Genomic DNA, 26749 nt, shown 5'->3' on the forward strand with positions numbered 1-26749 from the left:
ATCTGAATGTTCCACAAACAGGTCTAGAAATCTTATCGGAGTCCAGAGTGAGCTTTGCTACATAATGAACATAATTTTCTGAGCTTCCAACGCCCATCATTATTTAATTTGAAATTTGTTATGCCAACTCTGAACTCCTCCTATTTAAGGACTGATATAGGTGGTTCCATAACTTTTTTCAACCAATAAGCTGTTCTTGTCAGCATTGTTCTCTCCAATTTTTACATACTGATATTTAGTATTAGATTAATTTGTGATTCCAAATTAAGCAGCAGTTTTTATTTTAGTAGAAAACTCAGTGTTTCTAAGGTGTATTTGGTTCTGTTCTAAGGATGACCTTTTAAGCCCACTTAATTAGTGACTTTAAAACACAGAGAAGGCCATGCAACTTAAATCCTTTAGCAGCATCAGTAGTATGTTGAATCTACCGTGGCTTGCACTGTAGAATGCCTAGTCACTTGGAACAATGCAATTTGAAATTAACACAGCTGAAGGACATCAGGATGGTGAAGACAGCACTGGCAAAACATTGACTCGGCTTCTTAAAATGAAGTTGAAGTGGTTAAAAACCAACAAAAAACAACTACATGAAGCAGAAGCTTACAAGTGAATATTTTATACAAGGAGTGTTCAGTATTTCTGTATATGCAGTAACATGGTAGAAGAGGAGGGAAAAAACCTATTCAGCTTCTAATTACAAAATACATATTAATCCCTGTGCAGTTCAGAAATTTATTATTACATAATCCAATTCTGTTTTGATACACAAGTCAAAACTATATTTTCCTTCTAATGACAGGAAGACTAGGCAGGCATTCAGAAGAAATCAGCACACTTGTTCAGAAGGGGTAAGTCCTTTATAGCACTTAATACAGTCCTACAACAGGATTTCAGGCATCAAGATATACAATAATATACTTAATAAACTGGAAACTGTTAGATATCATGCCAAAGTCCAGCCATTATTAATGTAGATAAATCTCCACCATAGGAATGTGCCATTTGACTTAAAGGAGTCAAAAGGATAAGGATTCATCCACTAAGCTTCTAATGGTGTCTTGTTTATCATTGTAACAAGATCCACAGAAAAGCCTAATCCTATCATTTTATTCAGTGATTAGATCAATGCCTCAAAGCGGTTCAATATAGGCTGTTGTAAAAATAATGCCATTGTCTCATTTGCTTGTACACTCAGAAGATTGCCGTTCTCCAGTTTTGTTTGAGTGCTTCGAGGGTCCTTTCACACCGCCAAGACTCTACATTTGCCAGTTTAGGAAAGACTACTGCTTATGAAGCTAAACAAACACTACACTGCTGGGTATGGAAGTTCACTTCATACTCACCATTGCTTTCAGTCTGGAGATGTTTGATGAAGAAAGAGTACATCACAAAGAAAATCAAGCACAGAAGTTTGTGGGCCAGAAGAGTAAGGATTCATCACCTCAAAACTTAACTGGAATGGCTTTAGTAGATAAGTTTTGGGTTTGCGCCACAGAGTTTACTTCTCTCCAGACTTGCACTGTGTTTTAATACAAGGGCTTCCAAACTTGCTCATCAGACTTCGCACATAGTAATAAACAGCATTCCTCCTCCTCTGGCTGCTTTTAGCTTTGATTGGAAAGATCCTACCAGCAGAAAAAAACCTGACTGGGATAAAATAAATAGGAGTAATAGAGTTGCAAGGGCCAGACTAAAGGCCTGGTACTCAGTATCCAAAACCAAGGTTCATGAATGGCGGTTGTTTCAAGTCACCGACTTGTAGAATCACAGCTATTGAAATTCATGATGCTGTAAGTAGCAGACTGCTTCAAGCAAATGAATCCCAAGGCACTCAAGAGGTTGTGCTTGATCCATTACACTTAAAAAAACCCAATTTCTATTTACCTTTTGATTTTAACAGTAAATTATCAAAGCTTCATCAGCCAGCTGCATTTAGCATACTACATTATAGAGATACAGAAATACATACAGTTGACTGGTATATAATATACTGGATTTGGGATTCTTCAATTTATTGCAAGCTTTTCCACATACTCCAATCCCCAACTTTCATGATCACAGCTGGCAATCAAGCCTTACCTTGGCTATTTGTTATTCCACAATGTTACTGAAATCTACACATGTAAAGAAGGCTAGAAATGAGGAGCATGCACTCTGCCTAGTTTTCCTTTTCATTTTTTTTATCTAACCCTGAGAAGCTACGGTGTTACTGAGAACCCGGAATGGGAGGTGGGGTTAAAGATCACCAGACTTTTTATTGCAATTGAAACAGACTCTAACTGGATGATCCCAACCACGGGAAGGGACAGCTCTGCGCTCATGAGAGCATTCATCGCAGAAGCCCTGGCCGCAAGCACGACAGTGATGCTTTGACAATTTGATGTTGAATTCCTTCCGGCAATTGTGGCAGTGTAAGATTTCGTGGTCAGGTACCCAATAGGCAGGCCTAGCGGCATCCTTCACAAGACCTGCAAATGGTCAGAAAAATCCCACAAAGTTAGTTTGTTATCAGCAAAGTAGGGCAAAAATTACAAAGTCACCTGTTTGTTTAAAAAAAACCTATTCAAGGTTTATATATGTATATACCTTAATTGTGTTAAGCCACCATCCCTCCCTATACTGGCCCTACCTATTCTCACATAGAGTACAGCCACGCAAGGAAACACTACAGGGAAATTGCCTCCAGCTGAGATTTGAAAATACCTGGCCATAATCACAAAGGGAGGGTAACTCAGAGTACTTGATTTATAAACCCATCAATGAAAAAATATCAGCTGCCTCTGAGGTAGGCTCTGTTCATTCCCCCGCGTTACTTTCCCCCCAAACCCATTTTTGTAACTAGTCAGAAGCTTAGAACGTTTCTAAAGCCATCTGTAACACTTACCCAGTGGGATGTCCATTGCTGTTACCACAGCTCCAAGGGTGTTCTGCACAGCTTCACCAACTTTCCTGGCAATCACTGTCCCTCCTTCCTCATCTGTTGGTGCCTCAGGTGCTTCTGAAGAACAAATGTTAGGGCTCAAAACCAAAAGCATAACCCCAGAGGAATTCCCTAACCCTATTTAAAAATCATCACAACACATATAGAACAATTGTCGTATGTTACTGAAAGCAGGTTCTGATTGAATCTTAGGGAAAACCTCCTCACAATCAGAGCAATTAGACAGTAGCACAAATTATAGACCAAGGTGATGAGCTTCCCATTGCAAGATATACTTAAACAGAGGTTGCTCAACCACCTGTCAGAGATAGTTTAATTTGGATTCCTTCACTGAGCAAGGGATTGGACTCAGTAGGCTAAATGGTTTCTTCTAATTGTATGTTTCTATAAAGCTCCCACAGATACACTAGCCAGACTGCAGTGGAGGCAACAAATGAAATCTATTACTCCAAAACAGTTAAATTCTAAGAACTTCAACCAAAGGTTGCTGACCTTTCCAGATGAATGCATTCATAGGTAAAACCCAGGATTATTTCTCACCTTTCTATTGGCCTTTGAGAAATGTTCATGACTTCCAGCTGCTATCAAATGAACAAGTCACACTCTGGAGTAACATCCTTACAGTAGCATATAAAGCTAGCACTACTGTGAATCATACTGTGATTATCTTGCTTATCTCCAACTGTCTCTGCTCGCCCAATAAGATCCAGCAGAGTGGGTGTGCTCTAGGTCCCTTCCATTAAACATTGCCATCTTGTGGGACCTAGGAAGCTGCCTTCCCTGTGGCAGCCCCCACCCTCTGGAACAGCCTCCCCCCAGAGGTAAGGACAACACCCTCTCCCCTGGGGCTCCAGAAGGCTTTGAAAACCTGGCTATAGTCCCAGGCCTGAGGTTGATGTTTATTATTTGTTCCATGGCCCCTGTTTTGTGTTGTTGTTTTTGCTGTCTATTAGATTATTTTAGAGAGCAAGTTTGGTGTAGTGGTTAAGGCACCAGACTAGAAACCGGGAGACCATGAGTTCTAGTCCCACCTTAGGCACAAAGCCAGCTAGGGGACCTTGGGCCAGTCACTCTCTCTCAGCCCCTGGAAGGAGGCAATGGCAAACCACTTCTGAAAAACCTTGCCAAGAAAGCTGCAGGGACTTGTCCAGGCAGACTCTGAGAATCGGACACAATTGAACGGATTAAAACAAAACAAAACAAAACAAAACAAAAATATTATTTTAGCCTGGGCTGCCTGTATGATTCAATGTTTTTAGCTGTTTCTCTGTTTTTCCTAGCTTTGTATGCCACCCAGAATCCACTGGAGTTGGGTGGCCAATAAATTTAAATAAATAAATGAAATGAAATAATTCAGGTTTTTAAGCCAGTAAGAGATGTTTTAACAGTTCATTATGAATATGGGGGACTTGCATGAACAATAGACTGAACAATACGCAGGTTGCTTCTGTGTTCACTTGCCCTGAGTTGACAATTTCTTGTATTTTCCTTAATGTATATTTGTTTGCATTTGCATCTCGATTTTTCTCAGGAACCCCAGGTGGCATATATTGGGACTTCCTTTAATTTTATCTCCACAGCAATAACCTGAGAGGGAGGGAGTAGCCTAGAACCATCTAATGAGCTCCAAGTTAAGTGGGGGCTAAAACCTGGGTCTCCTTGGTTGAAGTCCAACATCCTAGACAATTTGTATAGAAGCATTAGGTTCAACAGTGACTGAGGTGAGCTGCACATAAAGGAAAGGGATTCCAAAATGTTAAGGGCTCTGTTTTATCTTAGCCTGATGACCTAGTCATATTTCAGCTGAATTTATGTTACACGTTAACCTTAATATCGCTTGTACTTAGGGTGTTGACCATGCTCAGTCATTTCTGGCTTATTCACTGAATCACAGTCAAGCAAACCATGAATATATATGTTGTGCAAATTCAGCCTTGGAGAAGACCCACTGCAATTAATGAGACTATGTTAGTTACATGTAGCTGATCACAGGTGTCATTTAGTTTGGTCTCATTCTCATGTGTCACAGAATTTACATTATCACAATATAAAAAAACATTGTCGATTTCCTACTTTGATTCACACACCTAGTATGGTCAGGATGGGATTACCTAACTGAATGCCCCTGTTGTCATAACAGTTGTCGCATACTCGCACAGGTGTGGGTCCCCAACCACGTTCTGGAACAGGGCGGGTCTTGGATGAACAACCATCACAGAAACCTTCTCCACAAGCCCGACAATGGTGCTTGGTGTCATTATCTTTAAAAGATATGCCACATTTCCTGCAATTCTGAACAAGAAAGGATGAGCAAAGTCAAAACATTGCAGAATTTTTTCCTGTTTAGTGGAACTGAAAGAAAAAAGGTAGGTGAAGGGGTATTTAAGCTACTCAGCTGGCTTTGGCTAACCTAGTTTTCCTCAACCTAATGTCCTTCAAAGACACTCACACTCAACTCTCATCTTCCTCAGGGAAACAAAGTTATTTGTTTAAAATGCGTCATCTATCTAGCTCAGCATCAGTGCTGACCGGTAATACTTCTTAACTATTTTAGTCAGAAGTTTTTTCCAGATCTATTTAGAAATACTTAGGGCCTTTTCCAAGCAAAATATATGCTCTGCCATTGGACAATGGCCCTTAGTGGGAATTGTAATCCAATATATCTGAACTGCACCAGAGTGGGGAAGAATGAACTAAATCAACATTGCTATATCCCTCACTATTATGGATATATTCACTAAGATGGCCTCCTGGAAGAATCTAGGCAGATGCATAGGGGTCATTAAGCACAGCATTGGTGTCTTAACTGAGGAGTTTGTGGCCCAGCTTTTAGCCCTGAAAAGAGAGAAGGATAAAGTCAAAATAACCGGCTACTGGTTACTGACAAGAATTGTTCCTCATTCTGACTTTAATGGGGCATAAAGAAAACAGACTCAGTCAGTCAGCATACAATATGTAGGAACAAATCTTGCTGAAATTAAAACGCCATCCTGGAGATGAAAATGGTGCATTGTTCTACTATATTTCAATAGTGGAGAAAACAAAAAACCCAGCAGATAGCTTCAGATAGAGACTGCCCACCGCACCCCTAAACTGTTTTTTTACAACTCCTAGGACCAATTTACACTCATTCCAGGGGCAGTGGTTATTTGCAATTCTGCAAAAAAAAACCCCACCCTTAAGTCTATAGGTTTGAACACTGTAATAAATGTATTTAAACAAATCATGAACCATTAGTTCAGCCCTTTGGAAAAAGCAAAGTGAAGAAAAACAAGAAATATTTGTAAACAACATATAACTATGGTGGTGCTGGATACCAGAATCTGGGAATTGGGTTTCCAGTAAGCCGGAGCAATCTGATCTGTCAACCAAGAGGTTACAGCTTTTGTGGGTCCCAAGCTCAGTTCGGACACTGACTGTGCCATGAAATTCATTCCATCTATCAGGCGTTGAGCAGCATTGTTGTTGTCCTTCAGGCTGCAATCGGTCTGAAATGAAATAGTAATGTGGACATCTAATTTTGCTCATCTGCTTCTGCTAAACTGTCTTCATCAAATGCAACTATATACTGCTCTTTATGCAAAGAATAGCAAAAGATTAGAAATGCCACCAAGACTGGCCATGACACATTTGAGTAGATTGTAAGGGCCTTAGAACATGCTGCCAAAGGCTGCTAAAATCAAAATGCAGAACATTAGAAGTGTCACAAGTTCTGTACACCTGCCTTGGAATGACATGTCACTTAGGAAGAACTGTAAACATCCAGTTATTGCAAATTGTTTTCTACATGTCAACTCCAGGAAGGAATTAGCACAAATGGAATAAAGAACACCTGTCATCAATTATGGTCATATTGAAGATTGGTTTAATTGAACTCAGTGGCCTAAATTGGGTGGGCACCAATAGCTTGGGTGTGCCTCCTTAGCACCACAAGACCATGCAGTCAAAATCTCAGGGGGAGGTGTTTAAGGGTGGGAATGGAAATGGCTTACCTCCCATTTCCTTCTGCACCTTCAACACCCTTCTAAAATGCTAAAAAACAGGCCAAATCACTTTGCACAATCATGGATCACTGGACATCACTGGATAGCTTCCTGTGGCTCTCCAGAAGACCAAGAGGCTGAATTATGGCCCCCATCTGCTCATAGTTTATCTATCCTTGATCTAAATGGCCTTTCCAATCCCTATGGTTCTGAAAAGACTGGAAACCAATCAGTACCAACAAACTTACTCCTGGCCAGACGTGCACAATCTCCGTCCTCACCACAGTATCCACAGGATCTTGGTTCCCAAACCAGTATTGTCGGCTACGGTACACAACTCCACAGTTGGGGCACTCAATCACGTATCTGCAAGTAGGGAAGAAAAGAGCTGCTCACTTCAGCCTCTCTGAAGTGATGAGATGAGGAGATCAGAAAGGGAAGGGATGCACCTATACTCACCCTGACCAGGCATACTTAGCAAGGCCCATCCAAGGGGAATCTGTAGAAGCAGATGTTTTGGGCACTACCCTAACCTCATTCCCATGTTCATAACAAGCCTGAAAAGCAGGAGATCAATTAAAAAGCTTTTCTCTTCAGATCTACTATGCACAATAATTTTTCTTTTTCAAAAAAGGAGCAGTAAGAAATCTCATGAGTTGAACATTTTTTATGAAAACATAAACATAAGTAAAACTTAACATGGTCTTTAAGTAGAATATAGACACCATAAATAAATTAGGAAAATCATCATTATTTCTAGCTGAAAACTGCTATCTGGGATCTACCAAAATGAATCCTCTGTTCCTAGTTCATGTTGTTTTTACTTACCTTGGACTGCCAGAATTAGCTACATCATATAATGTGCACAGAAAGAAGGGAAGGAGGGCTTACAGCAACCTTCTTTACTCCATCTCCCCACCTCACTGCCATTCACAACATCCCAAAAGATTAAAATGTTTTTTAAAGGGTAAAAAAAAGTTTTAATTTAATTCAGTACATTGCCAGAAGTACCCAGACTGATGGGAGACGGGTTTCTAAAATGTTGTTTTAAAAGAACTCCAATTTTACCTAGGAAATCCAAAAACATGACTAATGTGAATTGGAAGGTGAGAGAAAAAGAAATGGAGCAAATGCATCTGACAAACAACTGGGATTTAAAAAGCAGCATAAAATTGAACTATGAAAGAAAAAAGCAAAAGACAACTGTTCCAGATTCTGCTCCTTTTCTCTGGTATTTCAAAGAATATGCTAAAAACAAAGGGAAATTTCTAATTTCTAAAGCAACCTTTCCCTGCCTGGGGAAGCCCTCCAGGCATGTTGAAGCACATATATCCAGAATCCACAGATAAGATGGTATCAGGTTGATGCAGATTTCTCTAAAGTTTCATAATCAGTTGCTCCAAACAGCTTCATTCCTAATTCACCTGAAGGGGTGCATTAGTAATGAATTAGGACTGATCTTCTGAATGGTTTTTTAAAAAAACTCCTTGAGAAATAGAGTAAAGTTTCTGTTCTTAGATGACAATCGCCAACCAAATTGCCTATGTTCCCAAATAACCAGACAGCTTATTTCCAAAGAGACCTTTTGGCTGTGGAAATAATGAGGCAGTCTGATTAAGGAGCCAACAGTTTAACAATCCAACCCATTTCCCATCGCAAGCTGCCAAGCCACTACAGATGAATTGTGGATTGCCTTCAGTTTAGCAACTCACAGTTGCACAGGCCTGCTAAATACAATGAGCTTTTCCTAGTCTCCAGTACCAGAAATGCCTCTTCACATGCTCCACTCACCTTGCAAGTGAACACTCGATTATCATACTGATGAGTGTATCTACAGCGATTCTTGGCTTCATGGGGCATTCCTTCTTTTGCATGGTTCATGCTGTTCTTACACCCACATCTGAAATTTCAAAATAAAGCAAAGAAGAGATCAGGGGTCAAACAGTTGGCAGCAAGACATATCTCAGTACAGTATAATAATAATTGATTTTACATAGATTATTCTAAGTAACATTAGAATCAAGCACTTTTTACACACTTTCTTCTCAGAAAAAGTTTTTCTTGTTTCCAATCCTTTTTGGGAGAGGGGGATGGAAGAACGGGAAAAAGAGACAAAACTAAGTTTTGTTCATTCACATGACAGTAAAGGTCCCTGTCCTCATTCTATATTAGCCTTCTGATAAATTAAATTTGAATAATAAAAATAAATAAATATTGTAGTATAACAACATGATTTGATTATGTAACCTTGCAGTAGTATAATTGTTGGCAGATCTTCGCAGGAAAAAGTAGCCCCCACTGGAAGGGGAAAAATGGCTTTGAAATAGTTATTCAAAGGCAGCCACCAAAAGGATGGAGGGGACATTTACCTATCCTTCTGCACTGACAATGCTTAAAATTGAATAGTTGATGTATTTTGCGGTCCTTTTGCCTTATATTTATATACAGCTTGTTTTCCCCTAGCAGTTTTACAACTACCAAAACCTAATGCTTACTTGATTACCTTGAAGCAATCATAAAAGTACACAGAGAAATTATTCATCTATACAATAACAAAATGAAGAAGAAGGGAAAAGTACAACAAAAACTTCATGCAAAGAAAAGAGCTATGTATCAATTGCAAACTGCTATTACAATAAATACTACCATTTTAGAACTGTTATTTCAGCATGATTAAAGCTGGGGATTTTAGCTGGTCTCTAGTTCCATTTGATGAGGGTCAATATGCCATTCTAATGTCAGAGAATTATTTATGAATCTCAAATTAGAAAGGTGAAATTGCAACAAATGGAACTTCCATTTCTAGATTAACCCATTGAGTATCATTCAGAAGTAAATATAGCCACTTCAGATTTGTTAGCTTTTATGTTACCCCAAATCTTCTCCTCTTAATGTAGAAATCATAACAATTATCTAAAAATAACACCAAGGCCATTTAAAATGAATATGTCAGGTCATACAACATCTTAACAAACAAAGCAAATAAAAATCCCAATTTGAAAGTCATCCAACATTCGTAAGTGTTTGAGCCACAGGTGACTGTTTAGCAGCAGACACATTCTGCAATGTATACTAGAAGGAACTATGGCAGGCAACCCTTCATCAAAACCAAATGACGCACTGGTACATCACCCTAATGTTACAACGTATTGTATATTTTCTGGCACTAGATAAACTTTATTCAAATATGCGCCTTCATATCTACTTACCCGCAGCTAAGACACACAGAGGAGCAGGTAAAATATTCATCTGGAAAGAAGGAGCTATGAGCCATCTGATCATCTGGGATTTCACCACAGAACCGATCACTTAATGCCTGGAGGACAAGTGAGAGAGAAACCATCAGTGAGCACAGAATTGTAAGTATGTTGAACAAACAGCAACTTTATGGGAAGATACAGGTCAAGGGATCAACAGCCTGTGGCCCTCAACATCCCCCCACTTTTTTTCTTTTGTAATCATCAGAGCCTCTGAATGCACAACTGAATTTCAGGTGTACAATTGCTGAAAAAAATAGCACATGGGAATTCAGGACTGGATTTACCCCTTATACAAATCCACGGTTGTTTAACAATGGTTTATGAATGAACTGTAATTGGTTAGATTCAAACAATACACTATGCAAAGAGCAAACTATTTATACCTTAGAGTTGAACCTGTTAGTTTTTCCATTATTGTTTTGTTAGCTGTCTTTTAACATCACAAGCAGAATAATCTGTTATTCCCTCCCCATTTCCCATTATAAACTTTTAGTCCAGAGCATTTAAAAAAAAAATTATGAAGCATTATGTTGATTAAGAATGCAGAGGTTGAGCATCAACCAAGATATAAGCTTATAAAAGAGTAAAATAAAATAAAATCTTATTCCCCAAAAGAATTGTATTAATAGCAGAATCAAAAGGTTAGAGATTATGTGAAATTTGTGGAACCTAGCCATAAGCAAGTATAGAGAAGCCACAAATCTCTTAAACCCCTAGGAATTCTTAGCCAAAATAGACATTTTTTAGGAAACCCTATAGAAGAAATTTTCCCTGAGGGATTGTTGTTATTTGTATAGCCTTCTATAATGAACTATATTAATTGGATGGCATTACAGAGCAAAATATTAAAATATAATATAAAAGAAGAAAACAATGCAGCATAAACTCCCTTTCCAGCAGAGGCAGAATAAAATGATCAGTTCAGAAAAAGAGAACCACATTCAAATGTGGCACAACCATAGTTTTATTGCCAAAGCACCAGGAAGCCTAATTACAAAAACATCAGGACTTAGCTTTGAAATGTTGGGGAAAGCATATACATATTCCGTAGTGTTATGGAAGCTGCAGAAGCTCACTCTAGTTCACACAGTAACTAACCCCTACTGACAAGAACAGGTCATGTGATCATTTATTACACCCATATGTCCAGCCCAAACAAGCAAATATGACTAAAATGTGTGCATTTCACCTGAAATACAACTAAAATATGTCTATGCCATCAATAAACCATGAATATTCACAGTCCAGATAAATACTATGATTTGATGGGCTGATTTTCTGAAAATTAACATTAACTGTGCAGTAGAGAAGGGAAAATGTGAGAGAAATGAATGTCACTTCTTTTTCATACATTTTAATCTGGAAATAGACCCTACGGGACATCTTAAAGCTTATGTCTGAGTAAACATGCATAGCCACTGCCCTGGATCATGTTTAATGTTACAAAATTACAAAGGAGCAGGTAGTTAAGTATTCTTTTTCATGGATTAAACAGATATGTTTCTTATTGTGCTGTGCATGTTCATCAAATAGTTGTGGGGGAGGTAAAAATCATCATGGTCTATATCACCTACATTTCATTTCCTTCTGACATCTTTATTCAGTAGTCTCTTGTCTGTTGTCCTTTCCTATTCTCACCAATACATGTATACATGCATATATACATTCTCATGTTACTACTCCATGTACCTATGGGATGAATTGTAGTTCCCCAAAGCTGATGCCATAATTACTTTGTTAGTCCACAAAAATGCCACAAGAATCTCTGTGTTTAGGTTGCAACCAAGTTATACAGCCACTCTGCAGGAAAGGACAACAGAAAAATCCACTCCACGGGAAATGTGAGGACAGAGTTGTAGTGAAGAAATGTTTTATAGTAATGAATCTGCATGTCAAAAACTGATTAACAGTAAAGTACAGAAAGATTTGTACCTCTACATTTCCCAGCTGCTACTCAGAGTCTTACATTGCTCCCTGAAGAGCCTTGGTCCTAGCCTCTGTTTGTTCTAGGTGCCACATCTTTGATATCTATCAATGAAAATCTAGTTTCCCACTTAAGAAAATTGAGGAAAGCCAAGGCAAACCAAAGAATAGGTTGTTGCCTAGAGACCATGTCCTGTCAGTTACCCTGGTAACAATATGGACCTTTCCATTGCACTATAATAGCTCAGTCCTGACTTGCTTATGTATTTATAGTGCCTGAGACACTAAGTATTTAGATTACAGAAGTTATCAAAACGAGATTTCCCAGAGCAGATAGAAAAAGAATTAAATCTACATGGACTCTTCTCTAGCTCCACAGCAAGACCAAAGTTTCTGCTAGCCCAGTTTATTTAGTTTTTCCTTAACTAATAGAAGAAGCAAATTGAACTGTCAAGAGCCAGACTTCCAAACTAATTGTTGACTTGCCAAGATTCAGCCACATTTTTCCTCTACAGGTGAGGAAGATCAGTATCTATTTACTCCTGTGGCTTGACTCACTTGCTGTACCATTTGGGGCTTGCCAATTCTTGAAAAGTGATTGGTCTAGATTCTTTTCTGAATTCAGGGCCCTATCAACAGAATGAGAAACCAGGCATCTCATTTGAAAAGAATTATACCAAATTATACCATGAAATAAAATTGAACAACTGTAAACTTTGGAACATAGGCCCTTTCCACAGGACATAAACTGGGAAACACTAGAATTACTGGTTCCAATCATATATCTGGCCTTATTTCTATAGAACAAATTCTACTTACTTTGAGTGCTTTGTAGATAACTCCAGGAGGACGTGGAGAACGGGTGGTATTATTTTCTAGCTGCTGCTCCACAGCATGCCTGAGACCAGAAAAATCTGTTGGGGGGTTTTGTGTTCTTATTCCTTTGTAATGGATTGAGCTGAAGGATTCAGGGAAGAGACCAAGTTTCCGGAATCGATCCTGAATTAGTTTCTCGGGCACCTCAGAAGGGTGATCTGAATAGATTTAACATGCTATTGTTAATATGCTGCTGAACCACATAATTCTGAATGTTTTCGGCAATCAAGTGGTAGTTAAATATATCTTGAGTATCATACATTTCTGGAAAGGCAAGGTCGAACAACAGAGATGAGATGGCCAAAATTACACAAAAAATCATTAAGATGGACCTTTAAGGATTTCTGCAATTGTTGTATTTGTGGAAACACTGAAGAGAGAAAATATCTGTCTGTGTAATGTATCTATGCCATGTCTAGATGGCATAGATACATTGGTGTAATCACATTTCTGTCTAAGCCACATTTTCAAAGAGAAGCAATACAGGCAGACTCATGAGCCTAGACATGGGCCACTATCAAAGTCATAAAAAATAGAAAAGTGGGATAAAGAATGATTTAACCTTCTATAGGTTAAATCACCTTATTCTCACCTGGAAATAAACTCCCTTAAGAATATAAGCAGTACCGTTCTGGATCAGATCCCTGGCACATCTAGTCCAGCATTCTGTTCTCACAGTGGCCAACCTGCTGCACAAGGAAGCCCACTAGTCTCCCAGCAGATGTATATATTCAGAGGCAGTCATGTTGCCACCAAGGCTCGCTCACTTAGGCTTATTTCTGACTAGACATGTACTAGATCAATGTGCTTCTCCCTATAAAGCACATCTTTTGCCTCCACCATCCTTGAGTATCATATAGGTACGGGACTTAGAATACATGCAACTTGCTTTTGAGGGTACTGAGTGGCAAACCTTGATCTCTGATCTGACAATATCTAGAGGTCCATGGATTCTCTACCATTTATATTATTCCATCCCAAGTGATCCATAATAGGCCTAAGCAAAGTTCCTTTGCTCTGCCTAGAGGTGTTGCCTAAATTCCCATCTGATATGGAACCTTGACACAGAAAGTTGAGTTACTCTGCCTTGAATTAGTGCACTGAAATAAGCCAATTCTATTCAGTCCAGTGGAAAGAGGCCGCTGCACTTGTGTAGCATATTTACAGTAGTCCCTTTTAACACCCATATCAAAGCAGGATGGTCAATTCAATCCAACTCTTCAAAGGGGAGCTATACTCTGAATCAGCACTTGGCTTAAAGAGTGCTTCAGCTGAAGTTTTGCTGAATCAATGCATCCCATCAAAGCTTCATACAGCCCTAATATACAATGTATTTCCATTGAATTCTACTCACCAGCACCCAATAACTGTGTGTACACAGTTTCATGAAAGATAATGACTCCAGGACCCAAAGTGGACAATGGAACATCCAGTCCACAACGGGCTGTGGTTGCTTTCAGTTCTTTGGTGAAGTGTTTTAGGTATGCTTCTGAGGCATCTCCAAGAAATTTGAAGAGATCATTGTGGAGTCTGTCAGCATGAGTGCGGTAGATGATGAGATCTGAAATAGCCAAGACCTTCAGAAGCAGCCGGGTCCTCTGACTTAGGTTCTCCATGGCACCAAGAAGACCCTCTGTGTCAATCACCACCATTTTATGAACAGGGTCATAGGCAGCCCAAACACCTACTGTACAAGACTCCTGTGCTGGAGATGTTTTAAAGACTTCATGACCATAAAAGAAGGTGTGGTTAAGGGTATGAGATTTCCCATCCCCTGTATTCCCAAAAATAGACACCACCTTTACATGCTGGTCAGGCTTGCAGTTCAGTTTCCTGATAAATTCTTCTTCATTCTCCACCTTCCAACACAAGAAATCAAGATTTTATTTTATTTATTTATTGATCAAATTTAGCCACCGCCCATCTCCCCCAATGTTTATGAGAACATTGTAGCTGCTGAAGCTGTGCCACTACATAAACCTGACTTGTAATCAGTCCCCCAACTACCAAGTTTAATTTATGATGCTCAGAGTTTATCAGACTTGTATTGAAGGGAGCCCCATAGTTTAACAATCTCTTCCAAGAAATGCTGCTCTTTATGCGTCTTTATTATACCAATGCCCAAGTAGGTGAGGGTATCTAGCCAATTTCAAAAGGCTAAGCAGGTTGGACTTGGTATGCCATTCTAATCCTAAAAGGACTCTTCAGTGGCTTACAGACCCTCTTAGAATAAGATTACAAACAGTCAAAACAACATAACAATAATTAAATAACAAATACAAAAACCTTGGTATTCAAAACAGGACACAAACAAATCCATACAAGAGTGGTTCACATCTCATAATCGTTCCACAATAGTTAGTATATCAGCCTAGGGCTAGAGAGAATTAGGTCCAGCCATGAGTGTGCAAACTTGAATCAGTCACCATCTCAGACAGATTAAATTTATATTGTTGTTATAAGGATAAAATTGAGAAAGGAGTGAATGGAACAATGGATACATCTTGGAAAGAAAATTAATTTTTGTTCAACAAATAAAAAATAAAAAGAAATTTGTGCTTTTTTTTTTCTTGTGCCTTCGAGTCAGTGCTGACTCCTGGTGAGTACCTGGACCAGTCCCTGCAGTTTTCTTGGCAAGGTTTTTCAGAAGTGGTTTGCCATTGCCTCCTTACTAGGGCTGAGAAAGTGTGAATAGCCCAAGGTGACACAGCTGGCTTCGTGCCTCAGGTAGGACTAGAACTCACAGTCTCCCAGTTTCTAGCCTGGTGCCTTAACCACTACACCAAAACTGGTTCTTAGGATCTATTACTCCCCATACTAATATTTTCCAATTGCTGTCAGCCAACAGTTAAATAACAGGATCCTGGATTAGCACATTTAATTATGAAATTTATGTTTGGCAAAGCAAAAAAAGGATACCTATAATTTAAACTGACATATAAAAGATTGATTTTAGTCCTTGCCCTCAAACCCTTAAATGTATATTTTCCATTATGTTCATTTCTAAGCAAAATTAGTAATGTGCAAAAAAGAGATGCTAAGTTTACTTGTGGAATGAAGTAACAAAGCCCTACAGAGACGGAATTAAATTTCTAACTTCATTCTGTGCATGAGAGAGCACATTTTAGTGTTCCTCCATATAAAACACTTGCTGAAAGTAAAAATGTTGTACAAGAACAATCTTTCATACTAGCAGATATATGGAATTTTGAGAATATTCACACAAAATGGCTGACATGCAGGGCTTAATTATTCCTCAAATGGCAGCCATGATAAGTATGGCTAGTCACAAAATACCCATTTAGAAGGTAACTTTCTGAGGCTGTCCCTTACTAATCACTCCAATCCTCAGATGCTCCTCACTAGCCCACTTTATCTTTGACTTTTTCCTTGGCAGATGCTATATATACTTCTAGACAAAGTTCTGAGCTGCAAGAACACACCAAGAGGACCCAGAGGCATTGTTATAAATAAAAATTACTGTATGTTACATGTGGGAGTTTTTGTTCCAAGTTTTCTAAAAGCAAGATTAAAAGGTTTCCTAATTTGCTGGTGAAATCTTGAAATCTAACCAGCGTATTAAATTTATTCCTATTTTAAGAACAGAATACATACAGTTTCAAAGTCCCTTTTTTAGCCCCAAGACAGCAATATCATGTCAAGAAGTATAGCATGCTTTCCAATATTGAATCCAAGGAATGAGCGGCAACTAAGCTATCCCACAGAAGTGCATAAAATGTCTCATCCTCTTTAAAGGTATCGTACCTTAGCAGCAAAAGTATTTTTGCTTTTCCAGGGCGATGGGTGGTGATGGAAATTTGAAATATAGATAGATAGATAGATAGATAGATAGATAGATAGATAGATAGATAGATAGATAGATAGATAGATAGAGAAAATGGCCAGATCAGGATCCTGAACCTTTTGGGAAAGGCTCAGCGGTTCTGAGAGCACCTGATGGGCAGACGCACAAAATAGCTTGCCCAGTTGGGTGTGGCCAACTGCAAAATGCCAATTCAGCATAAGACAAACTGACAAGAAGATGCTCTCAGCCATCCCTTTGAAAATCCTCAGGTGCTCTTTACCTCCTCAGTTACTGTACTTCTGCTGTGTTTTGAGATATGTTGACTCACTTCCAAAGAGAGCATCAGGCTACATCCTATCATTTTAAATTTCTATGAATTACTCCAGGGGCCATCCCTGGAAATAAAGATTATGCCTGAGGCTTACAGTTTGCTTTGAGGGATACTAGCACCCCAGGGCTTTTTGTTTTAGTTAAAAGATTCTTAACAAATAATATCAGGTGGAACATGGCACCTTCTTGGGATAAAGGGAGGTATCCATCAGCATGTTGTGTTGGTAGGAACATGTTGGGGATCTAGACCTAAACAACTGAACCAAACAAAAGTTATTTGGGGAAGGTTACTTTCTTATAACATCCAAAAATCAATGTCTAATTGAAATTATGTATTAGGAGCTCCATCTTACTTGCATTAAAATGTAGGCACCCTCATCCAAATAACTTTCTGAGCAGTCCTAAGATTCCTTTAGATGTAGACAAGCTTAATTGATGGAGTAACCACCACAGCCCTCTCACTCTGTTTTGCAAGAGGAAGGTAGCACTTTTTTTAATGGGGGTGGGGAGAGAAGATAATTAACTACAATAGCTCCAGCTCTGACATAAAATTAAAGCAATTTTGTGGGCACATTGAGGAATCAAAGGGCTCTGTGTGTGTGGATTTACTACTGTCCCCAACATGTGAGTAGACTTCTACTGGTGTCAGTGTCTTGCCTTCTTCTCCACCACCATTTATGGCACTTTCTATAGCTCACCCCACTAGTTTTCCACTTGGCCTTGCATTGCACACTTTGGCATAAAATATCTTTTTGTTATTTAATTAGGATTAATTATATTGATTGACATATAATTAATTCAATATAATTAAGGTATTATGTAAAGGAATTAAAACTATATGCTTCAACAGTGTCTTCAGGACAAGGGTGGCATATGAATAGGTATCACACCTTCTCCTGTCCACTTGCAATAGCAGCTTGATTTGAATTTTAACAAGGAGATGTTGATGAAGCATACTTGAAACATACAGTACATGAAGTAAAAATTGTCAACAACGGGTGGGACGGATAGGGCACCTCTACATTTGACAATTGCACAAGAGGCAAATTTAATATATCAGAGTATGGGCAAAGCTTCACTGATATGTTTATGTCTATGTAGCAGCTTTTAAAAAGGGAGGAAAGAACACATGAACCCTGACAGAGGAAACAAAAGTAAAAGGTCTCTATAAATGTCTATGGCTATTAAAATATAGGCATATATTCTTAACCACAGTGATGCTAAAATGACAAAATGGGTGCCATGATATTGCACACAAGTATGTTAGGGATGGCATTTGCATCAGACACACATTTTATTACTTCTCTCCTCTTGTCCCTTCAAGACCATATGATAGCTCCTAGAGCAGCATTGCCCATATATATGCCCTTGAGATGTGCTGGAAGTTAACTCACATTATATCAGCCAGAACTAGTGATGCTGTCTAGTGCTTAAAGGAACTTTGGAGGGCATGAGGTTGGGAAAAGCTGGGCTTGAGAGAGAAGCTCTATTCTAATTTTATATTCTAATTTTCTTACATTGCTTATATTACATTCTTACATGATGGAAAGATACCTGCAAGTTGCAATTTGGCAACCTTAACTGTTACACACGGTCAAAGTTATGTTTATGGAAAAATGGAACAAGGAACAGATTTGTTAAAGCTATGATAGAAAACTGTTTAATAATTAGAAAACAGTGCAGAAGCTGTATTGAAAATAATGCCACAATGTAGTAGAGATTAAGAACATTAATTATCCTAACATCTGTTGGAAGACAAATTCTGCCATGAATTCAAATGTTCATAAATTCAAAGCAATTGTAAGTAGGGTTTTATGGCAGGAGAAGCTAATGGGAAAAGAAGATAGGATGAGTGGGAGTTCCTTAAAAAGAAGATACTAGAAACACAATTATACACAATTCCAGTGAGGAAAATACATATAAAAGGTGGAAACAGGTTCAGGGTGTAGACAGCCCAGAGCTATAGGCATCAGGAGAGCTACTGCACTAAGATTAACAAAGGATGCTAAAAATAACTTCTTCAACTACACTCAAAATAAAAAGAAAAAAGTCAGTTTACGTGCTTTGCAGTAAAAAAAGCAAAATGTTAACAGGTAACAAATTAAAAATGGAACTATTCAGCTCTAGGGCTGAGTTGGGAAAAAACTGAAAAAAGTGCTTAGGAATATTCAGGAACAAAAATGTGGCACCTGTCTACAATCTTCTTTAAAGCAGATATGACTTTTCCCAGGATGGCACAGCTGCTTTAAAGAGCTGTAGACAAGTGCTACCTTCTTGTTTGAAAATAGCTTCAAGCAACTTTTTGGAATCAGATAAAATCCAAAGTACTGCATGGACCTTCTTAACTCTTATTTTGGTTCAAATTTACTCTCAGAAGAAGGTAGACATTTCCCTAGGCAATTGTGAAGAGCAGAATGAACAGGAAGTATTTACATTTGATATGGATAGAAACAAGGTCAGGCAATACCTATTTACTATGGATATGTTTAAATCTCCAAGGTGAGATTAATCATATCCTAGGGTCCCTAGACCATTTTGCTGATGGTCTGGCCAAATCTTTATATATTATTTTTAAGAAATCTTGGAGGACTGGTGAAATGCCAGATGACTGGAAGTGGTCCCTGTGCTCAGAAAAAAGAGGACAGGGAGGATCCTAGGAACTACAAACCAGTCAATTTGACATCAATACCAGGAAACATTATGTAGAGATCAGAATGTCAAATCCTGTTATCCATTATTCCAGAGTGCAGGATACAGAATAATGGCCTTAAATGATAGACATATTGTTTTTATTGTATTTTAATCTCTTTTTAGCTTCACTATAAACCTCCCAGAGTCCCTCTTTTGAGGGAGATGGGCAGTGACGAAATTTGATAAATAAGTAAATAAATAAATAAATATTTGAACTGAATACTAGAAAAAGCTTTCTAACTCCAGTTACTTAGAGAGAATAAGTTTGATAAATTCAGGTGGAAAGTAGACAGCTGTTTGTCAGTAATGGCTCAAACAACATGGTAATCCAGAAATAAGCAAATTACGTTTGGCTTAACGTGTTGTGTGAATCTAGTCCATTTGGAAAAGAGGCTGACAACAGATGCCTGATTTTGGAGACACGATACGATTCTCGTTCTGTTTAGCTCAACGTTGCTTTCATTGACTAGGAGCTGCTTAGCCATCTGAAGTTTTATAAAGAAAATTGTCCCAGACTAATCTGGTGAATGAACTAATATTTACTTCTATTGAACTTTGACTTTTTGCTCCATTAAGACAAGAGTTCTCAAACTTTGTGATTCCAAGACACTGTAACATGGTAAATGAATTGGTGTGACCCCTCCAATGAATACAGCTAAGGATTTCATTGGGGTTAGTATTGGGCAAGAAAGAAATATACCTCTTTTGTGGGGGGGGGTGTATACATATAGATATACAGTACATATAGATATACAGTATATAACCTTACAACTTTATAAAAATGATAAGACTACTGAACTTCACTAACATGTCCCCTTCTACCGACGCTCCAATTCTATGGACATATTACTACATCCCATGCCAGCAGAAATGCAGGATGCACACAAATATATTTACGAAAAGGTGAATCCAATTATCAGCAGTCAGTGACAATGGATTGTTAATATCCAGTAATAGTTTGTCACATGATCAACAGGTATCAGTTGTTATATTCTGCAGAAATTAGAGTATGGGCCATTTCAGTTGTGTTAGAAACCAAATACATGAAACACATTAAAAATTGTGAGCCCTTTCTGAGTTGTTCATGACCACCACTCCCCACAAGGGATCAGGACCTACAGTCTGAGAAATCCTACTTTAGGGGCTTTGGCCAAGAAAGAATCTAACATGCAGGGTTGTGTATCACTTTAGATTTGGAAACAAAAAGATGCTTCAGAGCATCCAAGGATCAGCATGTACCTGCTGGCACCTTTTTAAATCAAGCACATATTTTTCTGCAGCTGCCAAGGGTAGCCCCACAACCCAGGGAAAGACACAGGTGCTTTAAGAAGTTGCAGATAGGTACAGTCTGACTATACTCTGAAATGCCATTTTGCCTTGAATCTGAAACACTGTACAGCCATACCAGGAATGAAAGGAGGAAAAAAATAGATTTGACAACCAAAAAATTAATCATGTTTTCTTCATTTGGGATCTTTTTCTAATCTTTTTAATGCATTGTTTAAATATTTTGTAAAAGAGGTAACAATAGTAAACTTCTGCAGTCTTAAAGTCCTCTGTTTGCTAAATACTTATACAGTATTGTCCTATTTTGTTCAACTTCTCACTGAAGACTATCTACCATAGCTATTCAGGTGCTTTTCCCTTCTTTCTGCCAAGCAGTTCAATGAAATCCTACTATAGGAGGCAGATGAATAATATGATTAAGGAGGATGATTAGCTGCCATGATCTTCCCATGTCCAGAAAACAGAGATGATATCTAATTAGATTTACATTTTCCTCAACCTGGTGCCCTACAGATGTGTTGAAATTACAGTTAATTGGTCATGGTGGCCAATTAAGTTACCATTGGCTGTGGTGATCGTTATTATCTGTTTGAGGAAGGCTACAAATCTAAGGCAGAAAAACAAAATTATTATTGCTATTAGAGATATTGGTCCAAAGGTTCAAACTGGGCATCCAAGAAACAGCTGTTTATGCCATTGAAAAGTTTCACAATGACTCAGTCAATTTGTACTCACTGAGTACAAATGATTACACAGTTCAGTTTTGCAAAAGTTGCTTATGGACTTTGGAATTCAAATTCTAGTTTCCCAGTAGCCAGGCCCAAGATTTCTTCTCCATAACCTCAGAGGAGTAACAGCAATACAAATGGTGATGACTCTGCCTCCTTCAGCATCACAGCAAATCAGCCACTTGCTTCCTATGTACATTTTATCCTGATCTTTTACGTGTATGGACACACTGCAGAAAAGTTCTCTTAAGGCAAATGGGAAGAAACTCATGAAGAAAAAAACATTTTGGTAAAATTTCTGCAGTGTCCAAACAGTAACTTAGTTGATAAATTGTGCTAAACTATAATTTGATTTCTTTAATTTTGGCTTAGCACATTGACAGGGTACGCATGTTATGTTAAGCCATGGTTGGCTTAACCACAGTTTATTGAATAAGCCACAATTGTCTGGGTACACATAATATACTAAGCCATAAATTATAAACCATATTAGTTGGATTTACACATCAAGCTACACTAAAACCAAACAGTCCATATTATGGCTTAGTGTGATGCTTGAAGACAGTAGGATAACAATGAAAACTACTTATCATGTAACTTGTCAAATCAAAAGGAGAGTATCACTTGAATATGAAGTGATTTGACTATGAAGAGAAACCCCTAGAATGATAATTGAGTTTATTTTTTCCAAGATAGCATCATCCTGAACCAAGTAAGACATTCCCATCAGTCTATATTCATTTTCAAAGCTCACAGCAATTCTTACCTGAATCTCCTCTGTTTCATCCACCAGCAGGAAGCTCACAACATGTTCTGTCATCTTCTTCCTCTTGGTCTCCTCATCCATCCCTTCCTCCTCTTGCTGCTCATGATGTCTGCCACTATGATATACGGTAATGGGATGTTTCCTCTTGTTTCCACCAGCATGTGTTCTCTTCTGACACTCTAAACATAAGTTTATTTTGCATGCTTGGCACCTTACCGTGGCCCTTTGTCTGGAGCTTATGATAGTGTTCTGCAAGATGCTGCCACTTGTAAGTTTGCAGGTGTCACAGTAGGGGACATGGCCAGCTTTGATTCGAGTCCGTTCATGATTTCGAAGTCTTTCTTGTCTATGCAGTTCTTCTTCGCAACGCTGGCACTGCAAGCTTCCACATTCATCACACTCAAAGGTTGCTTCATCTGTGCCACTGCAAGCATAGCTTTCCTGGCACAAAAGTGTGCTATTCAGTCCTTTATCTACTGATGGAGGTTGGGCACTCATCTTCCACAAATTACGGTTACTTTATAAAACTGGGGTTTTTTACCAGATACATACATTGGTTTTCCAAAGGACTAAAATCAGTATTTGTCTTAAGAGAGATGAAACTATAAAAGTTTCCTTTTATATAAAAGGATATAATGTATCAGTTTTGATTCTTCACTCCTATAATGCTTTCATGAAATGCAAAATCCTTTTTTCTTCATTTGGTCTAAGAATTGTAAACACAAGTTTCCATAATGACTGAGGGGCCCAAATAAATTCCACACTTAAAGTCACAATAAACTTGGATATATGTAAGAAAAACAATCTGATGTATCTCCAAAATGTAAACCAAGTATTTTCTTTGTAATGTCTAAAATATAAAGGAAAATTATTGATTTAAATATGTACATAACTGCAATAAAGAATTCAGATAATATTAGAAAGCCCTTTACTTTCTTTTCATGATTTATTCCTCCTTCAGAACGAAAAACATTTGTGGGTATGTTTCAAATATTTGTATAAGAAAAGATGTATTTGATTAAATCAGTCTCATACAAAATCTCCATTTGAGCTTCAGATATGATTAAAAACTACCTTGGGATCCTCCCATCAGACTGACAAAGAGATTTTAATTAAACATGTATGGGACTCAATCTTTTCAACTGAGAAGTCCATCCTATTTGTTTTAAATATTTATAAGTCACTTTTCCATTCACCCAAATTGAGTGGCACCTAATCTTAAGTAAAAGTGTTTTGGACTGCGCTTTTCCAAGCAATGATACCCATCTTTTGTAAACACACACTGAGTAAAGCACATCAAAGTTGGATATATTTTTAAGCCCTATAAATAGACAATATATCATATAGTGATGAATTATATACTTACTATAAAGCAAAGCAATAAAAATTAACGTTATTTAAGCTGTCTTTAAACAGGCCAGGAAAGGGGGGGGGGAAGAGAGAGAGGGGGGTTACAGGGAACACATTGCTTCAGTGTTTACTTGTGACTCACTCGCTACCACGAGAAGATCTTGACTTAAACCTTGTCGGATAATCTAAAGAACAAAATATATAACTCACGGTTTGACTGAGTTACTTGAAAGCACCACAAATAGTCTTAAACTAAATTTAATTTCTTATGAGACGCTAAATCTCCCTGTATAAACAAGAATAAGCGAGAGGAAGCAGAGTAAAATAAGATGAAAAACAAACCGTGCCGAAGAACAATGCAGCCCAATCTATTGTTTATAAAACAATAGGTATCTTCTTCCTTCTCCTCCTTTTCCTCCCTGCAAGTCTCAGTGACTAAGTAATAACCATTGTCTCCTCCTCCGGCTCCTCTCTTTATAACTACTAAACCCGGCGGAGGGCAGAGGGCATCCCTTTTTTTTCCCGATAGTAGGGTTTAACTACCGTATTATCTGAGCCCCAGCATGTAGACCTGGTGCCCCGGTAGATATAAGGGCCAGTCCCAAGATCGTCTCTTTCCCCCCTTGTTGTCAATGTTGATCAGCTGATCGCAGGGAACTTCAGGGTTATTTTTTCTAAGACAGGAAGGTAAGTGGTCAAATGGGGAAGGAGAAAGGGCGGCCAATTGCATTGTGGGAATTGCAGTATTTTTGTGTGCAGCTTTGCAGCGTTGGAAACGGAGACGGTTCCATGGTCTCCTGTTGCAGAACGGAAGGAGTAAAACGGAATCGCACAGCATATTGGGAGGTGTCGTTTCAGAAATCCCAGGACTCATAATTATGGAAAACGGTTATAGAAGTAGGGAAGTGTGGGGGTGAGGCGTGATGTGTAATGAGGAAGGACAAATAGAATACACACAGTGAGGAATATTCGAATAAGTGTGAGCCTTTAACATTTATAGTGTATTTAGTGCTTACTGCAAATGTTCAAGCTGTTTTCAGAAAATGCTGAGGAATAAGAGACATTAGTGCTGACACACTGCGTAACTGAGAAAGACAACAAATACCCAGAAAAGTCAATTTGTGCTTTATTTAAGCACTACATTATGTCAACCATGGGAAAGGGGTGAGGCAAGGCTCCTTATTTGTTTAATCTACATGCTGAATATATACTGAGGGAGGATTGGAAGAAGATGAGAGTGGTTTTAAATCTGTAGAAAGAAACATCAATAAGCTACACTATGCTGATGACAGCATTTGCTGAAAATGCAAATGATCTGCAGTCTCTAGGAATGAATGTCAAAGAACACAGTGAAAAAATGGGACTGAGATTAAATATTAAGAACACCAACTAATCACAACAGGGCAACCAGCCTTAGAATCAACAATAAGGATATTAAAATGGTGATTAGCTTCTACCTTTTATGATAGACTATCAACAGTAAAGGAATCAGCAGTCAAGAAATACGCAACAGCTTAACACTTGGTAGGATAGCAATGAAGCCCTTGAAAAAAATATTCAGATGCTGTGATGCCTCTATACCTACAAAGTTCAGAATCATGCAGAATCATGCAGGCAGTGGTCTTCCTTGTGACACTTTATGGAAGCAAAAGTTGGACTTTGAAGAAGCAGGATAGAAAGTATTGACACTTTCAGCATAGGTGTTGGAGAAGACTCCTGTGAATGCTATGGATAGTCAAGAAAACAAATGAATAATAGAACAAATCAATCCAGTTCTCACTTGAGGAACACATGGCCAGGTTCATATTATCATATTTTGGACACATTATGTGATGTGTTAGTTCTCTTGAGAAGTCCATAATGCTGGGCAAGATGGAAGAAAGAAGAAGATGACCAGCATCACAGTAGATGGACTTGGTTACAGTAGTGATGGGTACACTGTTGGAAGACCTAAAGGGCCAAGTTGGAACAGATCAACCTAGAGAAGGTTTATCTATGTAGTTGTAAGAGTCAACATAATGCCACATAATCGATCAAGGAGCACCACCACCCTGCTAGATCGAATTGGACAAAAAGAGGCAACTGGAGATAGGCGGTCCCTCTGAGAGCCAGACCCTATGCCATGAAGGGCTTTAAAGGTGATAACCAGCACCTTGAATTGTACCTGGAAGCTAACCAATAACCAGTGCAGCTTCTGAAGCAGCAGGATGACACAAACACAGCACCTGCATCACAGCCATGTTCTGGACCAGCTTTAGCTTCTGGAAGTCTTCAAAAGCAGCCCCATGTAGAGTGCATTACTGTACAGGAATCCAATTGTCAGATGACTAAGGCATGAGTGACTAAGGGCCCCCCAGTCCAGGAAAGAGCACAGCTGGTGCACTAGATGTAGCTGTGCAAGACCCTCTTGGCCACAGCTTCTACCTGCTCTACAAGCAGGAGATGAGAGTCCAAGAGGACCCCCAGATTGCACACAAGTCTCAAATTCCCATTGAAAGTCAATGATGGAATGCCTCTAGATCCTGGCGGCCCAAGATACAGCCACTTGGTGTTGTCAGGATTGAGCCTAAATCTGTTCCTCCCCATAAAGACTTGCCCAGCCTCCAGGTACTGGGTTAGGATTTTAACCACATCACTCAGTTAGCCAGGGGTTGAGATATACAGTTCAGTATCATCCGCATATTGATGATACCTGACCCCATCCACATGAATGTTAAACAGAAGGGGAGAGAATGTCAAACCCTGTGTCATGAGTGCAGCGCATGACACCCTGTGACACCCCACAAATGAAGGACCATGGGTGTAATAT

The 26749-nt window shown here is 38.7% G+C and overlaps 1 protein-coding gene across 3 annotated transcripts; it reads right to left on the reverse strand.

Annotated features, from left to right (window-relative positions):
- Positions 1-718: 718 nt before the first annotated feature.
- Positions 719-24623, reverse strand: ZFYVE1 (zinc finger FYVE-type containing 1). Of its 3 annotated transcripts, none has more exons than XM_063289850.1 (12): positions 24484-24623; positions 22591-23440; positions 14338-14842; positions 12927-13141; positions 10134-10240; positions 8716-8824; positions 7384-7481; positions 7173-7290; positions 6259-6429; positions 5029-5233; positions 2885-2998; positions 719-2468 (listed from the first exon to the last, which is right to left on the reverse strand). In XM_063289850.1, exons 2-12 carry the CDS (start codon positions 23086-23088, stop codon positions 2236-2238), a joined length of 2373 nt encoding a protein of 790 aa, XP_063145920.1. In that variant the 5' UTR covers positions 23089-23440; positions 24484-24623; the 3' UTR covers positions 719-2235. The 3 variants fall into 3 exon arrangements, with proteins under 3 accessions (XP_063145920.1, XP_063145921.1, XP_063145919.1); XM_063289851.1 differs by having other exon boundaries at positions 5053-5233; positions 24283-24623; XM_063289849.1 differs by having other exon boundaries at positions 24283-24623.
- Between the last annotated feature and the right edge of the window lie 2126 nt (positions 24624-26749).

Source organism: Candoia aspera, chromosome 1 (assembly GCF_035149785.1).
Source record: "Candoia aspera isolate rCanAsp1 chromosome 1, rCanAsp1.hap2, whole genome shotgun sequence".
NCBI lineage: Eukaryota > Metazoa > Chordata > Lepidosauria > Squamata > Boidae > Candoia > Candoia aspera.